This window comes from Eumetopias jubatus, unplaced genomic scaffold (assembly GCF_037043125.1).
Source record: "Eumetopias jubatus isolate StellerSeaLion01/CBP00866 unplaced genomic scaffold, mEumJub1_p1.0 scaffold_7, whole genome shotgun sequence".
NCBI lineage: Eukaryota > Metazoa > Chordata > Mammalia > Carnivora > Otariidae > Eumetopias > Eumetopias jubatus.
This window is the reverse complement of record NW_028274813.1, coordinates 70,737,004-70,754,251: the sequence shown is the minus strand read 5'-3', so window position 1 is coordinate 70,754,251 and position 17,248 is coordinate 70,737,004. Positions and strand designations below refer to the sequence as shown.

Here is a 17,248-nt window from a genome sequence, read left to right as displayed (position 1 = left end):
CGCTCTTCCTCAACTCACAGAGTGACTGGCAAGGCTTCTTAAAAATATTTTTAGCTCAGTTTCAATTCCCTAAAAAGAAATGCCACCTAAAAGAAATGTGTTAGGCACCCTCTAAATGTTTCTCATTAAGTTGCCAACACTGGTACTCACCCCTTCAGGCTGGCTTAGAGCACTCAGCCTCACTCTGCTCTGTATGCTATCCGAGGAATAAACCTAAGACTAGCTGCTATTTGAAAGAAAGGGACTACATCTGTAAGAATTTGTATGTTAATATTTGTAAAATATCATGAGAAATAATAGGAAAAAGCAGCCTAGAAAACAGTGCTCTGCAATGAAAGTACAGAAATGGTAGTAAAGAAATCAAACTGAGAGTTTTTCCTAATAAAGGGGCAGGTTAGTTCTCATAGTATAAACAGTCTTAGCTAAGTGGCTAATTCTTCTAAAAAGACCAGCTTTTGGTTAAGAGTGAAAACATACCACCGTGTCTGGATTTAGCACGCAAAGAACTCCCTAGAATGGTTCTCATGCTGTCTAACTCTGAGCATCCTGATTCTTTTTTTGTCTTTAATTATGCTGCCGATCACCTAACTTTTTATGTAAAACTGAGTCTAAGGAGACAGGATGAGCAAAGCCCTACAAATGCCCACTCACCTCCCATGATTTTGGACTGGCAGTTAATAAACTCCGGCTTCCTGTCCGTGAGGTACCTCTGGCAGGTGTGGTGGAGGATCTGGAAGAAGGTGCATTTTTCTGAGGCTGTGCTGGCTACCCACTGGTCAAATGCATTTTCAAACAACAAATCAAACTCTGCAGAATCCTGGAAAAGACAGTGAAATAACTACTGATCTCAATCTATAAAAACTGCTGCTTTCAGCTTACTCCTGACAAAAGACTCGTAAAGGCAAAAACACCTTTCAAAACTTTGGTCTTAATCACAAGGCTCATCTTTATTAGCACCTAGATGCATGGAAAGAGAGTCCACCTTTCTGTTTATCAAGCAACCCCCCAGATCTGAAGAGTATTTATAGATGTCCCTAGGAGGCTAGTATCACAAAAGCCCTTCCAGCATACCACACATGGATCTGACAGAATTTAGGCTACATGCTGCCTTCCCAAGGACCTGGAAAAGGATTCCTTCAGGTTCTTAGCTCTATTAATTAATCTTGCCCCTAACCTTTGGTAAGGAAAAGATTCTCCCTTATTATTTTAGCATACAGTTACAATTTACATTTTATTTTTCCTCATTATTGAGGTTTTGCACAGCAAGTATGTGTGAGCAAAAGGGAAAGTACTTAAATAAATAATTCTACCTTAAAATGTTTCTCATGTATAAATCCAAATACATAATTTGTAAGGTGTCATCTATTTGTTTTGGGAAAAAAAACCTCATCACTGGTGGTATTAGGAGATAAATGAAGCTTTGATGAACGTAGTTTTTCATATTAATAACCATGGACATGATATCTGAACTCTGCCCTTTGCACTTGGCTGATACACATACAGGAGCCAGCATTTCTTCGATATGCATCCCTTTATGTTTCTGCATCAAACATGATGAAAAGACTTGTAGTTCCCCATAAGGACACAGAAATCCTAAAGTCTTAGCCACATCACTGAAATAGAGAAATAGTTTGTTAGAGATGACTCAGATAACTACCAGCACTGCCAAGGTCAGCGAGAGAGTCCTCGTGTGAAGAGAACACCCTTGCTCAACACTGGGCATTCACTCACCCGATTAGGATCGATGCCATTAACCTGGCGAAGTTGCTCAAGCATCCACTGTGATCTCCGCACGAACGACGTGGAGCCTTCAAACTGTTTGACCTTCGTGATGGATGCCTGTGTGGGTTTCTTGTTTGTCACTGCCAAGAAAAGACCACTCAGATTAGCAGGCGCGAAGGTTGGTTTGTTTTCTCATTACACCTACGTGTGTATACACACACACACACACACACACACACACACACACACACAGAGTATGAATATGTGTGTCTTTGATGAGGGGTGAACTCAAAAGAAATAGTTATACTCTCCACTCTCAAGTAATTACAACATGATTATAATTGTGAAGGCTACTTCATTTATGTCTTCATTCAAACTAAACAACTCAACCGAGGGACACCAAGCACTTTTAACGGAGGCTACAAGTGCACGATGACCAACTGCAGGGAAAGCAGCATGCGGGGCTGGCAGGCATCAGGGTAGAGTTCACTGGGAAAAGCTGAATTGTAAAGGAAGTGGAGGTTACTAGCTCCCCTAGGGAACTGCAATGCATATTTCCAGTGTGATATTCCAGTGTAAATAAATCAGGCTTCACCGGTAAGATAGAGTAATGCTTCACTTTAAAAAAATATTTGGGGGTGCCTGGGTGGCTCAGTTGTTAAGCGTCCGCCTTCGGCTCGGGTCATGATCCCGGGGTCCTGGGATCGAGCCCCACGTTCGGCTCGCTGTTCCACGGGAAGCCTGCTTCTCCCTCTCCTACTCCCCCTGCTTGTGTTCCCTCTCTTGCGTGTCTCCCTCTCTTTCAAATAAATAAGTGAAATCTTTAAAAATAAACAAATAATGAAAAAAAAATATTGTTCAGTTTGAATCTAGTTTGCATCTGTTTCTGTGTTTGGCATTCACGCACTGCCCCCCCTCCCAAATTCCTGAGGTCACCACACCTGCAGGACCAAGACAGCTGCTTCTCCCAGCCTTAGTCAGTTCTTCCTTTGCCCTTTCCATGCTGAGGGTGGACAGTGTCACCCCTCAGACAGAGGCCAAGCACCAGCCACTAGGAGAGAGTCACTCTGGATATTTCCACATCTGCTTACTTCGTGACTTAGAGCCTCCAGGGTGGGGTGGTCATTAAGTGTTTTAAAAGGGCTTTCCTAAAAGTTCCTCCTGAGGCCTGGCTGTAGGAATTTGTAAAATTTAACAGAAATGATGCTATTAAGGGAACCAGAAAAAGTGGAAAGTACTACTTGTAATGAATGTAATCCTAATGAGCCTGTGCATCGACGGCACATTCTTTCTTTGTTTCCAATAACCCTGCAGGTCCTACATTTCCAGATAACTATGCAGATGTTCAACAGATGGCAAAAATAATCCTTGAGGGGTGAAGGACAGAAAGCACCTGCTCCAGTCACGGCTGCTGGTAAGAAGACTGTCCTCCATGCATAGGAGAGTGTAGGGCAGTTTCAATATCCGGGGTCATCAACGCAGGAACGCAGGGACCAAGAGACGAATGAGATGTGGGCACCGTGCCCTCACGTCTGGTGAGAGCCCTGGGCTTCCGAGACTAAAGACCTCTTTTTATGACACTCTCCCCTTTGCTCCAAACCAGAATTTAGCAAACATTTAAAAAAATAATTTCAAATAATGCTTAGGTTTATTACTCATTATGTCAGTTAGATTTGGCTAAAAGCTTCTGAACATTTCATACCAATTACGTTTACTTTCATGGTTAAAAAGTCACCATCCGCTGGGCCTGGCCGGGGCTGAGGGCAGGGCGGGCGGCCGACCCTCAGGAGCGGCTGGCCTCGAAGCCGCTCTCCTCAGGGACGGCTCTGGAGGCAAGGCCGTCCGCACGCCTCCTCCCGATCTGGGTCGGTGCTCGCCCTTGCTCTCCTCTCCGCGTCCCCATGGAGAAGACGGAGCTGATCCAGAAGGCGAAGCTGGCCGAACAGGCCGAGCGCTACGACGACATGGCCACCTGCATGAAGGCCGTGACCGAGCAGGGTGCCGAGCTGTCCAACGAGCGCAACCTGCTCTCGGTGGCCTACAAAAACGTGGTCGGGGGCTGCAGGTCCGCCTGGAGAGTCATCTCGAGCATCGAGCAGAAAAGCGACACCTCGGACAAGAAGTTGCAGCTGATTAAGGACTATCGGGAGAAAGTGGAGTCTGAGCTAAGGTCCATCTGCACCACAGTGCTGGAATTGTTGGATAAGTATTTAATAGCCAATGCAACTAATCCAGAGAGTAAGGTCTTCTATCTGAAAATGAAGGCAGATTACTTCCGGTACCTTGCTGAAGTTGCATGTGGTGATGATCGAAAACAAACGATAGATAATTCCCAAGGAGCTTACCAAGAAGCTTTTGATATAAGCAAGAAAGAGATGCAGCCCACACACCCAATCCGACTGGGGCTGGCTCTTAACTTTTCTGTATTTTACTATGAGATCCTTAATAACCCAGAGCTTGCCTGCACACTGGCTAAAACAGCTTTTGATGAGGCCATTGCAGAACTTGATACACTGAATGAAGATTCATACAAAGACAGCACCCTCATCATGCAGTTGCTTAGAGACAACCTAACATGGACATCAGACAGTGCAGGAGAAGAATGTGATGTGGCAGAAGGGGCAGAAAACTAAATGCATACAGGGTGGTCATCCTTCTTCCCCTCAAGAAACCTTTTTACTCATCTCCATTCCTTATTCTATTTGGATTTCCTATAGCAAAGAAACCCACTCTTGTGTATGGAATCAACTGTTTATAGTCTTTTCACACCGCAGCTTTGGGAAAACTCCATTCCTTGATTTGTGTTTGTCTTGGCTTTCCTGGTGTGCAGTTACTGCGGTAGAAAAGTATTAAGAGCTTCATTTCATATAAACATAAGTAACTTCCAAACACTTATGTAGAGGACTAAAAATGTATCTGGTATTGAAGTAATCTGAACCAGTTCTGCAAGTGACTGTGTTTTGTATTACTATGAAGATATGAAGATGTAGTCATTACAATTTACAAAGTGTTCTACATAACTTAATTTCTACATTCCCTCCCTTACTCTTCTTCAGGGGTTTCCTTTGAGTAAGCAACTTTTCCTTGCTCTTAATGTATTCCTTTTTGGTAGGAATCCAGAAGTATTCAATTGAATGGAAAAGCATTTGGCATTTCTGCGCTGGGGGTCACAAATTGAAATGCCTCCTGTATCATATATGATGGAGGTATTGTATATCTGTGACAACAGGAAGTTTCCTATTCATTCTTCGTTGCTGCTGTTTAAGTTGACAACTTCCCTTCCCAATAAAAATTCACTTACACCTCCTGCCTTTGTAGTTCTGGTATTCACTTTACTATGTAATAGAAGTAGCATGTTGCTGCCAGAACACAAGCATTGCTTTTGGCAAATTAAGGTGCATGTCATTTCTTACTACACTAGAAAGGGAAAATAAAGTACACAAGTCCAAGTCTAAAACGTTAGTACTTTTCCATGCAGATTTGTGCACATATGAGAGGGTGTCCAGTTTGTCTAGTGATTGTCATGTAGAGAGTTGGACCACTATTGTGTGTTGCTAATCATTGACTGTAGTTCCAAAAAAGCCTTGTGGAAATGTTATGCCCTATGTAACAGCAGAGTAACATAAAATAAAACTACATTTTATAAACCATTAAAAAAAAAAAGTCACCATCCCCTTAACACTTTCCATCAGTGGAAATTTTATAGTCTTCTATTCACACACAGCCTGTCTGGCTTATGGCTCTGTGTGTAAGTCCATTCCTCGAACTAAATTCAGGCAACAGTATCAGTCTAGCCATTTAACTTAATGCATTTATTTCATGTATCTCCTATGAGATCTAATAGGTTTCTCTGCCAGCCATGCCCTGCTCTTCTGTTTTCATGGTAGAGGAAACAACATACCTGGAATACAGGCAGGTCCTAAAATGTGCTGAAAAGATTAAAGAATACTTTTCAATAACAGGAAAACATGGGTTCCTGTATTAGACACACACCCCTAAACACACAAAGAGGATTTCCTCCTTTGTTTATGTAAATTACACGACATTTAGGCATCCTGGGAAACATGAACGTTTTCCTTCTAGCTTTAAAGTCATTATGAACTCCTATTTTTACTTCTGTTCCACTTATTTCCAAGTGGTTCACAGCATTATAAAAACTCAAAACACAATGCAGGAACGCTGTAATTACTGGCATGTTTAGGATTGACATTTTAGAAAAGCAAGTTGCACTGGAAGCCTGTCACTGAAATGAGAAGGGCAGGAACCCCACCCACATGACAAATGTCCCACAGAACTACTAACCGAGATGGCGCTGCAGAGCAGTCATTTTTCCAACCCTGCCTGCCTTGTGCTCTCTACTCCCTTATTCTTTGCCCAGTTCTTGGAATCTCAGTAGTTTTCCTGGGCGCCGAGCCCAGTTTGGTTTAATTTTTGTTTATTGTTATTATCTCCAACATCCCAGTTTCTATTTTGAAGCAGGTGCCTTAAAATTATATTATTATATACACATTATATAGAGTTAAATAAAGACTTTCCACTTCTGAAATCAAAACAACTGCACAAACACACCATTGCCAGACTTTCCGAGTTCTGTGCTTGAAGGAGCCATGTTTTATCCCCTTTGTTGTCTTGGTGCTTTTGGGGTCCAGAGCTGATAAAAAACATGTCAGTCAAATTCTGGACGTCCGGTGAAAAACAGGAATCTTTCTTCTCCGTCTAAACGTAAATTGACTGATAGCATACCCTGGGTCAGTAATGTTAGAGTGTTCTAATACTACTGAGTATTAGTACTCTAATACTACTGAGTAGTAGTACTCAGGGTAGAAGGGGGTTGCTATTTCCTAGGAGCAAAAGATGGCGGGAGCCTGGTGGACAAAAGGGAGAACGGAATGAGATGAGAATGGGGAGGTAGGGCCAGATCATGTAGGGCCTTGGGTTTTATTCTAAGCATTTTGGGATGCCATTGAGGAGTTTTTAAAAGATGGTTCAGTCTTCTATACTTAAGTTTGAATGGCCAGTCTGCTCAGAGAAACCAGTGTGGAGAGAATCCTCAATACAATAGACTCTGTAGTCACTATTTTGAATAACTTTAAAGGCCAGATAGCCAGGGCATTTCTGTCGTGCCTTTAACGTTCACGAGGACAGGGGAAATATACAGGCATTTAAAGGGGCAGGGTAAGCATGGTATTCCCAGGTTAAGAGCACGCAGAACCAGCCTGGTTCCCTGGCTCTCCACTCCAACCGCGCACCAGAATCATCCGGGAGTTTTTACCACAAATACACCAAACCACATGAGTCAGAATCTCTGGAGGTGTGGCCTGGCATCCACATTTTCAGTTTCCCTAGGTGATTCTAGAGCACAGTGACTGCTGAAACCACTGCGAGTGTGTTAACTTATTTCACAAATATTTACGGGACATTTATTAGATGGGAGGCACAAAAGTCCGTTTTGTGGGCAATTCAAAGATTGAATAAGATACGCTTCTAAGTCAAGAACCTGAGCGATGGGGGGTCGGGCTATTAAGAATGATGCAGAACAGTGCTCATGCATAACGGGAGTCATCTGAGGTGCTGGGGAGGGAGGGGGCTTTGAGGATCAAAGCAGAGTTGGGGAAAGTCAGGCAGACTTCTTAAAGCAGCCACATTCCAGCTAATAGACCATGAGCCCTCACCTAGACTTCTATGATTTCTCCCACACTGGTTTCTCTGAGCAGACTGGCCATTCAAACTTAAGTATGGAAGACTGAACCATCTTTTAAAAACTCCTCAATGGCATTCCAAAATGCTTAGAATAAAACCCAAGGCCCTTACCATGACCCGCAAAGCCCTACATGATCTGGGCCTCGAGTACCTCCCCATGCTCATCTCATTCCGTTCTCCCTTTTGTCCACCAGGCTCCCTTCACCTTTTGCTCCTGGAAATAGCAACCCCTTTCTACCCTTTGCAAATGCTGTTCTCTTTATAGAAATACTCCTTCCTTTGTTTTTTTATGGTTGTCTCTTGTTTGCCATTCAGATTTCAGCTTACATGTCAAACTCCATAAAAAAAAAAACTTGTGTGATCATTTATCCGCAGAGATTTCCCTTACCATGTTATTCCTTTCACTGAACTCTGTTCCTTGCAAAATTCTGTTCTTTTGTTCATTTCAAATCTGGATAAAATACTTGAAATTTGCTTCTCTGGAATATTCGTGAAGAATAAAACCAGATTGCTATCGTGTCCATCGAGTCCTAAAAGATGTAAGAGGTAGATAAATCCCCACAAGGATCTTGTAAGCTATCTCCTACCAGTTTGTGAGGTAGGATCCTAGAAATTGACATACTAACAAGTGACATTTTCCCCAGTAATTAAGGTTTTTTTTTTTTTAAGATTTTATTTATTTATTTTAGAGAAAGAGCGAGAATGCACACAAGCGTGGGAGTGGGGTGAGGGGCAGAGGGACAGAGAGAATTCCAAGCAGACTCCCTGCTGAGTGCAGAGCCCGACATGGGGCTCCATCTAATGACCCCAAGATCACGACCTGAGCTGAAATCAAGAGTCCAATGCTTAACTGACCCAGCCTCTCAGGCGCCCCCAGCAATTAAAGTTTTAAAAAAAATCTTTTAAAAATACAGTTTCTGGTTTTTTCTCTTGTACTTGACCACAGGTCTGTGACAGAGGCAGCGTTACTGCTGTCATTACTATATTTACAGACAAGGAAACTGAGGCATGGAAAGCACTAATTTGCCAAATACTGTTTATAAATGAGAAAACTGCAATTTACACAATGAGCTTAGGGTCCACTGCTCTTTTTACTATAGCTTTTTGCTGAAATGTCAAATGCCACATTTTATTGCATGTGGGAAGCTCATTAAATAAGGGCTAACTGAATTTTTTGTTCTAATAATGATACTACTGTTGTGATTTTGACAATATCCTGAATTGTTATTCCCTTAGTATTTCCCTTTAAATAAACTTGGTTTTTCACTTAAGCTAATGAGGAACAAAGCATATTAAAGCAATAAATAGATACATGGCTCTGCCTACATTAAATAGAAAATAATGTAAAAAATACAATTAAGACATAAATGTTATTAATCTCAAATTAGAGAGTTGTCAGTGGAAGGTTTGGCATGTAAGGTCCACTTTAAGGTAAAGTGGTGATTGTCAAGTGTAGACAGGTGTTACAGCCAATCACAACACAGATGTTCCCCTAGATATAATCATGAAACTTACCTGGAAATGGCTTCTCTAAGAGAACTGCATCATATGCATTGGGACTCACTTAGTAAGTCATGTTTTGGAGTTATCCAGGCCTAACGCTGCTGCTTTTTCACTTACTCCCACTCCTGTTACCCACTGTTTTCTGTTAGAGGAAAACAGGAGCATGGGGCCGACCAAACCCAGGTCCTTTTGCTACCAGCTCTGATAAAAAGAATATGGTTCTCATGGGGGCATGCCTCCTCATTAGCCTTCATGTAGCCTTCATTTACATCTCAGCTGTAGTTAAGAAGCAGTGATAGAAACTATTATGTCTACAATATCGTCACCATCATTACTCAGGTAGTAAAATATCTTTCCCTCATCAACTAATGGCATAAAAAAGGTCTTTTTTTTTTAAAGATGGGCCCTCCATTAAAGATTGTTCAAATACAAAATAAGACACTTAGTATAGTCAAAGAGTGGAGACCACCAGCCTCGCTTCTGCGCAATCAGAAAATTCTATTTAACTGGAAACCAACAAGCCAGCCAATAGCAAAGCACTTTCTTAGCTCAAACCTGGTCTTATAGTAAGTCCGGAATTGGTGGAGGAACGGACAAAGATTGATGAGGAAAGAAAGACAGAAATGCAAGTTACTTGCCTATTACGCAAACCAGGAGAAGGTGCCTGGTCTGCCAGTGATTGTTAACAGGCTGATCCTCCATTTCAAGGTCTAATGGTTGAAAGACTTTTTAAGGAGTTACAGCTTTCCCCTACAATCTCGTTATTCACACAGCATCACTTGTCAATCATTCCAAACAGGAAAATCAATTTTGCTCAAGACACAAAATATCTAGTTTCAGTTTTAAAATAAACAAATAATCATCTTATAAACAAAATTATTACTCATCACCTCAATAGCCTCTACATTTCATTTTTCATAGGTATTTTCATATATTCACTAACATTTGCACACACATTTCTTATACACATTAAACTCCAACTGAATCATCTTACATTTTTATGTGATCATTTCTATTTTAAAAGATGCTGAAGAACAAATCCTATCTATAATATAGTTTGATATTGAGGCTAGGTAGCTAAAATGCAGAGCTTACCATAATTAGTACCTAAAATACCTTAAAATTTCATCACGCTTATTCCTACCATGACCTTATAGTTCTTATAGTTAAAAGTGAAAAGTGAGCGTTTTGTGGTATGTTTTAGCTCTCTACTCTGCTGTGGTCCAATGGCCAGACATTTTGACTTCAACAATCCTGTTGATCAGAAAAAATTTGGAGCAAGGAATAAAAGTGATGTCCACATAGAATTTTATCAGGGTGGCTCTTTGTCAGAGGTGGCTGACATGAAGGAAAAAAAGAGAGAAATCCTCTGAAATGTGGTTCCAGAAGTAAAAGCAAGATTGAGCACACCTCCTGGATGCTGATGTGGTAAAGAACTGGGCTCAGGGACCAATGTGAGAAATGATTACTTGGAACTAGTTTCCTTAATGCTCTCCCAAAACTCTAATATATGATAATTCTAGGTGGATTTCACAGTACCTACGGAGAAATAAGTATCAGGTCTGAGGCTGCATCCGCAGTTCTTTCTGGTGAGACAGCTGAATGCTTACAAAGCCAAGAAGCAAGAATATAAAGATTATTCCTTCAAATATTTTCAGAACAGGGGAACATCATCACTGCTATAGTTACTGGGAAATGGAGCACGGTGTGCTCTACACAGGGTTGATCATTGACTTCCAAGAGTATTTCTCAAAGTGTGTTCCCATTTAGGATATAATAAATGTTCAGACTTCACAGGCTCTAACCAGACCAATTCATGAAATGGCTGAGTTTAGCTTTGGGGCCTGATCCCTCTCCTCCCTATGTCAGGTTCTGGGGGCTCTCTGGCCAGATTCCTGACAGGACCCAAATAGGCCTGAAAGGGTATTCTTGAATCTATTTTTAGGGGGCATTTTTCATCCAAATAAACAAAAACCACAGCAAAAACAGTGGTATTCAATTTTGAGCACCAACCCCTGGGGAAGAGTGTAGGATGGCCTTCAACAGTCCCCGCTCCACTAACCCTAAAGGGGAGGACAGGGGAGATCAGTGCACAAGGGCTTTGAGGTTTGTTCTTAAAGACAGACTTCCTGAGACTACACTAGGGATAATCACAAAGAAAGAAGTTTTCCACACAGAAGACTCCTTATTTGGTATCACTAATTCCAAGGCCTGTACCTTATATCACATTCTCCCCTCCAAACTGGAGAAGGAATGGGAGGATGAAGAGATTGAAAGCCTTGGAAATTTTTCCAAAGGGATACTGAAAAAGGAACTACTTGGGAAACTTCTTGCACAGAAATTTGGAGAAATCCTTCAGGAGAAGGAGGGGAATAAGAAACATCTTGCATCAAGCATTCCTTAGGAAGGATGCTTAAAAGCCCAAGTATGAAGGTACAGCACCATATGGATGGTATCTAACAGCTTACACATCAATAGAGCCAGCGACCCCCCCCCACACCAACTTTGCCGGAAGTACTACTGGGTTTCAATATTTGCAATTTACCAACAAGGAAATGGTATTACTTTTGGAACATGCAACTTCAATGTCACATATCAATATGGGATCTAATTGGTATTTCTAAAACCTTGTCCCTTCTATTTTTAATCTCCTTTACCCTGTTCTTTATTTTTTTAATTGTAAAAATATGTAGTTTCTTTTTTTTTTTTTAAAGGCTATTCTACTTTTCAAGTCAATGACTACAGAGGGGGTCAGGTGCACCACAGGTGGTCTTGGGCTGTTACATCTTTAGCTGGGAATCAGAAAGCTTAAATCTCCAGAAGGTTTGCGTTCCCCACTGCAAGACCGAAGGTGTCCCCTCCATGCTGGCATCATGATGTCTTGAGAGCATACAAAGCGCTAGTTTACGTATGCGTGCACACATGAAGGAGGGAACAAATGAACAGCTCCTCAACGAAAGGAAGAACAGTTTCTAAGCCCACCGGAAACCACAGATCAACCAAAAATTTATTTCAGGTTCAAGTGTTTTGTTTCACGGTCAAACCACAGTTGTAAGGGATTTGCACTATTTTCTTACTAGAAAAGAAGAGTATCCTGACAACTAGGGAGAGTGGAGAAAATGGCAAAACCCAAGAACTTACAGAAATATCAGGACACTAGAAGGAGATACATTTTGGGTTAGAACTTTGTAGGAAATCTCTTTTCCTGCAATCCTTATTCTAGCAGCATCTCCTTGTAAGCAATTCTGTTTGCTTCAGCCTCCCTGAAAACACAATTTCGGGCTTGAGATTCAGCAATCCAAGATTTCCCATTGTGCATGATTTTTTTTTTTTTTTTTTTTTTTTAGCTTCCTGAGACTTTTCTCCATGGACTTGAGGAGAAAATCAATTTGCATGCATTTTAGATAAAGAGTAAACCTACAATGAATTATAAGACCCTGCTAGTATTAGCTATTGCAACTTCACACCTTATACGGAGAGGGTATAACATATCTGATTTATGTGGTGTAACTTGAAACGAACAAACAGGCCCAAGCCAAGGAAACAGATGCTTAGAGCAGTGAGAACCACGGTGGCTACTGAGGAGATTAAATCTAATCCCAAACCCTGTAACACGCAGGGCAATAACAGAAGGGGTTAACTACAGTCAGAGAGTCTTGTTCTGTTCTTACTTCCTCAATTCTGGAAACAGATGTAAACATCATTTTTGATCTATTCTTTTGGGAGATTTACAAACAGAGGATCTAAAGACAAAGGCATCAAAGAAGTAGTACCTGACTCAAGAACGAATTAAATTACTCTACAAGAAGCTCAAGGGCTGGGAATAAAAACTTGAAAAAGAGATTCCTTTAATGTTATGCTTGCCTTGCTATTTTCCATTATATCTAGGCCAAGGAGCGACCCTCTGGAGGGAAGTGTCATACTTGGTAGAAATTCACTGTGTATTTTATCTGGAAGGGTGGCTAAAGAGCCTTCTAGAGCTCAAATACCCCTAATAGTGAGAAGAGAGTGAGTCATTCCTGCAGCCTCTACTTCCTTGTCCCTCAGCAGCTGTGAAGAGGGGCATTCACTCACCATCGTGTGGAGGAAGGGCCTGGTGCGATGTTCCCTGACATTATGCACCCACTGCTGAGCATATAATCTTATGAGTAGTCAGTCTAAAAGAACCATGGGAGAATGTTAAGTGGATGGGGATCTCCTTCGATGTGAGAAGACTACTCCCCGCAAAATAATTTTTTTCTGCCTTGAAGGAGGCAAAACAGCAGAGAATTTTCTAATGGACTAGGTACTAAACATATAATATCACTAGGTTTCTGGAAAAATCAAAGCTGTTATTACTTAGCAAACAGGCTGTCAAATATAATTACGACTACCAGTCAAGCAAAGACCGACCTACCTGTTCTCTCTGCTTTCCTTCTTCTTCGCCTCCACCACCACTTACTTAATACTTGGAATAATACAAGCTAAATGAGGGTGTACATCACTGACTAAACATCTAAAAAAAGTGAATGATGTCACTAAGAACCTGCCACCTTCACTCTTTACTGTGTTAAATGGAGGACTAAAATCTAGTGGCATGTTCTGGGTAAGACAAATGTCATTTACATGAATGAAACAGATCTATAATTAAAATTAACTGAATTTATCTTGGTAAACTCTAGGCAATATCTACTAATGCTAAACATGCAATATTCCGCGACCCAGGAATTCTACTCCTGTGTCTACACAAACAGAAATGAGTGGTGCTGTGTCCACCCTTCTGCCTGAAGCAACCCAAAATGGACAAAATATGTGCAACAATGAAGGACAGATCCTTGAGAAATGGGAAATGAATGAGGTGAGCCCTATGATCACCTGTGTTTATTTGCTGCGTTGAGAGTTTCTTCCAGGCTGTGGTGCACGGAGGAGGAGCCTAGGCAGAGACTGGCAGATTCTGTGAGTTGAAGAGACAGAGCTGAGAGCCTGGGGAGCCCCAGGGTTCAATATTCTCACGTCAGAGTAAGGAAGAAGAGAAAAACTACACACAGAAAGAACACTGGGGATCTGCAGACATTCAGCCTTGAGTAGCTAGCTGCGTATTTCTCACCACATGTACGTGAGGAAATTACCTGAGGCCAGAGAAAGAACCATTCACAACGAATAGAGGAAACAGGCTTTGGAAAGAGTTTTCACCAGGCAGACTAGAAAACTGATCTTAAAGAGCAAAAATAACTCTGAGGGGAAAAAGAGAACCAAGTTGTGGAAAACTGATATTACCCACTTATAAGCTTGATATTTGACTAAACAAGACATCTGTGGCACTGGTGTCAAGACAGACACACAGGTCAGTGGAACAGAGTCCAGAAAAAGACCTGCATATATATGGGAAATTGGTATTCAAAAAAAGTGCAAAGGCAGTGCCTTGGAGACAGGATAGTTTTTTCAACAGATGATACTGGAACTGGACATCTGCATGCTAAGAAATGGAACTTCAGCTCATACTTTGTACCATATACGTCAAAATGGATCAGAGACCTACGTGTGAAAGCCTAAAACTATAAAACTTTTAGGAGGAAACACAGAAGGAAATCTTTGTGACCTTGGGTGAGGCGAGGCTTCTTAGATTTGGCACTAAAAGCACGATTCACGAAAGAAGAAATTAGGTAGGGCCAAAATTTAAAACTTCTGCCCTTCAGGAGAACGAAAAAGACAACGCACAAACTGGGAGAAAATATTTGAAAATCTGATAAAGGACTTCTATGTTTATAACTTTATACTTCTAAAACTCTTGAAACTCAATAAAAAGAAACCTACTTTTTAAAAAATGTGTAGAAGATGTGAACAAATACTTCTTAAAGAAGATGTGGATGGAAAAAAAAAGCACAGGAAAAGATGCTTAACATTATTAATCATCGGGGAAATGGGACACTGGAACCATTATGACACATGACACACCTCTTAGAATGCCTAAAATGAAAAAGACTGACCCTACCATGTATTTGCTCGTGCACAGATATTCACAGCAGTTTCATTTGTAATAGGCAAAAACTGGAAACAACCTAAAGATCCATCTCAACATAATTATGCCGAGTGAAAGGCAGACCAGAAAAGAGTACATACTATATATGTTTCTATTTATATAAAATTTTAGGAGATGCAAACTGATGTCTAGGACAGAAAGCAAATGAGTGGTTGCATGCAGACACGGAATATGGGAATGTTGGGGGCCAGTGAGGGAAATTTGGGGATGATAGGCTTATCATTTTGATTGTGGGGATTTCATGGGTGTATATATACATATATATATATATGTGTGTAAAAACTCACCAACTGTACCACTCAGATAAGTTAATTATACCTCAATAAAATAAAGCTGTTAAAAAATTCACAAACTGATCTATGGCAGTTGTGGTCAAAATAGAGATTGCCTTTGATGGAGGTAGATAGGAGGCTCCTGGGATGTTGGAAAAGTTCTGTATGTTGATATGGGTGATGAGGACATGGGTTTTTATGCAGATAAAAAACCCACTGAATAGTACACTTAAGATCTCTATAACTTGCAATAGGTAAGCTATACCTTAATAAAATGTAAACCACCAACAACAATTATGATGATGATGAAGATGGTGATGATGACGACAGGGTTTAAGAATTGGTACCCATTCGAAATCACCAACCTGATAGGCATATCTCAGCCCCAATCAGTTCATTCCAAGGTTACTGTTGGTAACAGAATCACAGCACCCAGTATATTCTCTACACGGAAAGAATGTGCAAACTTGCAAGTTGTCTTCATCTGTTTGGATGACTATAATGAAGTACCACATACTGGAGGGCTTATAAACGTCAGAAATTTACTTCGCACAGTTCTGGAGGTTGGGAAGTCTAAGAGTCAGTGTCTGGCGAGAGCTCACCTTCTGCTTCATAGTTGCCTTCTCCCTGTGTCCACATGGAAGAAGGGGCAAGGAGCTTTCTGGGGTCTTTTTCTTTTTCTTAAATAAAAGGGCACTCATCTTTTTCATCTTATTCATGATCTAATCACCTCTCAAAGGCCCCACCTCCTAATACCATCACATTGGGGTTTAGGATTCCAACATACGAATTTGGGGGAGCCACAAACATTCAGTCCATAACAGAAGTGAATTTATTCACAGCAATTCTGACACTGGCTTTTATAAAAATCTACCTTGGTATTTGAAAAGCATATCCTATTTAGAAAATTCTCCAGTTGGGTTCATGGTCCTCTCCCTGCCTGTCTATTCTGGAAACACTCCAGTTACCCCTCCTCTGGGATGAAGCTTTCCGTCTTCATCTTTTCAGACTTCTTCCACTCCGCCTGTGAACATGCTTAATGTTTTCTTTTCCCATGAGAATCTTCTATTAACAAGGCCAGTCCTCAAGTCCTGCCCATTCTTTTGAAACGTGTGGCGATGAGAGAAGTTCCATTACTTCCCTGTGCCCTTCCCGTGCTCTAGCAACTGCCCCATGAACATGAAAACGCCTCCTAACTAAACACAATAGCTTTTTCTTCTGTCCTCATTTTCCTTGTTTCATCAGGCACAAAAGTTAGTGGCAAAGGTCAGAGGTGGAAAAGAGCTTGACATGTTCAAGGGAGAGAAAGAAGCCCGAGAAAAGGAAAGAATGAGTGAGTTCATGGAGGCAAGCAATTTGTGGGCTCACAAAGGTCCCGGTGTCCCAGCCTGGGTAAGCATGAGGCACTGGTGTAGCAGGATCTCGTTTACATTTGAAAAGTGTTGGCCAACTGCTATCGGGCAATAGGGCATGCAGGAGTGTGTGGGAAGGCAGGGAAATCACAGGGTGGGGGGGTGGCATCTACCGCAAGAATCCAGGAGAGGCAATGGTGGCTTAGACTGATGGCAGTCATGGACACACAGAAAAGGGGCAGTCTGTCCTACTCTCCATAGCTGTTGACCTCCCTCCCAGAGGGCATCCTCAAGGTCAGTCACCAAGTCCCAGTCAGCTTCACACCCTAAGGCCTAGTGCACTGTACACCACTGTCCATCGAATATCACGCTTTGTACGTGTGTCGGAATGAAGACATTTGTATTTATCTGTATGTGCGATCTCAGCTACCAGATTATCAGTAACCTGAGAATTAGAGTTTACGTCTACTTCAGAGCCTGGCGGGGTGCCCTACCCAGAGTCCTAACTCAAGTATGCGTCGCATGAAGTATCTCCATTCTCATCAGGAATGATCAAGGATTTGCTGTATGTACCAATGTGTGGTTAGCAATATCTCACCTACCCTACTCTCTTTTTGGCCATGTCTGTTTTATTTCTGTCTGGGTTCATTTAAGGCAATATGGGAGAAGGAAAAAAAAAA

General features: G+C 41.5%; 1 protein-coding gene and 1 pseudogene across 1 annotated transcript in view; one reads left to right on the top strand and one right to left on the bottom strand.

Annotated features, from left to right (window-relative positions):
- Positions 1-17,248, bottom strand: part of STXBP6 (syntaxin binding protein 6) — a 242,605-nt gene that overhangs the window by 44,830 nt on the left and 180,527 nt on the right. The window contains exons 3-4 of the mRNA XM_088025058.1: positions 1,732-1,862; positions 652-817 (exon numbers count right to left, since the gene is read on the bottom strand). Coding sequence (XP_087881184.1) covers positions 652-817; positions 1,732-1,862 — 297 coding nt within the window. The remainder of the gene's footprint in view (positions 1-651; positions 818-1,731; positions 1,863-17,248) is intronic.
- LOC114217981 (14-3-3 protein theta pseudogene) lies at positions 3,592-4,531 on the top strand (annotated as a pseudogene).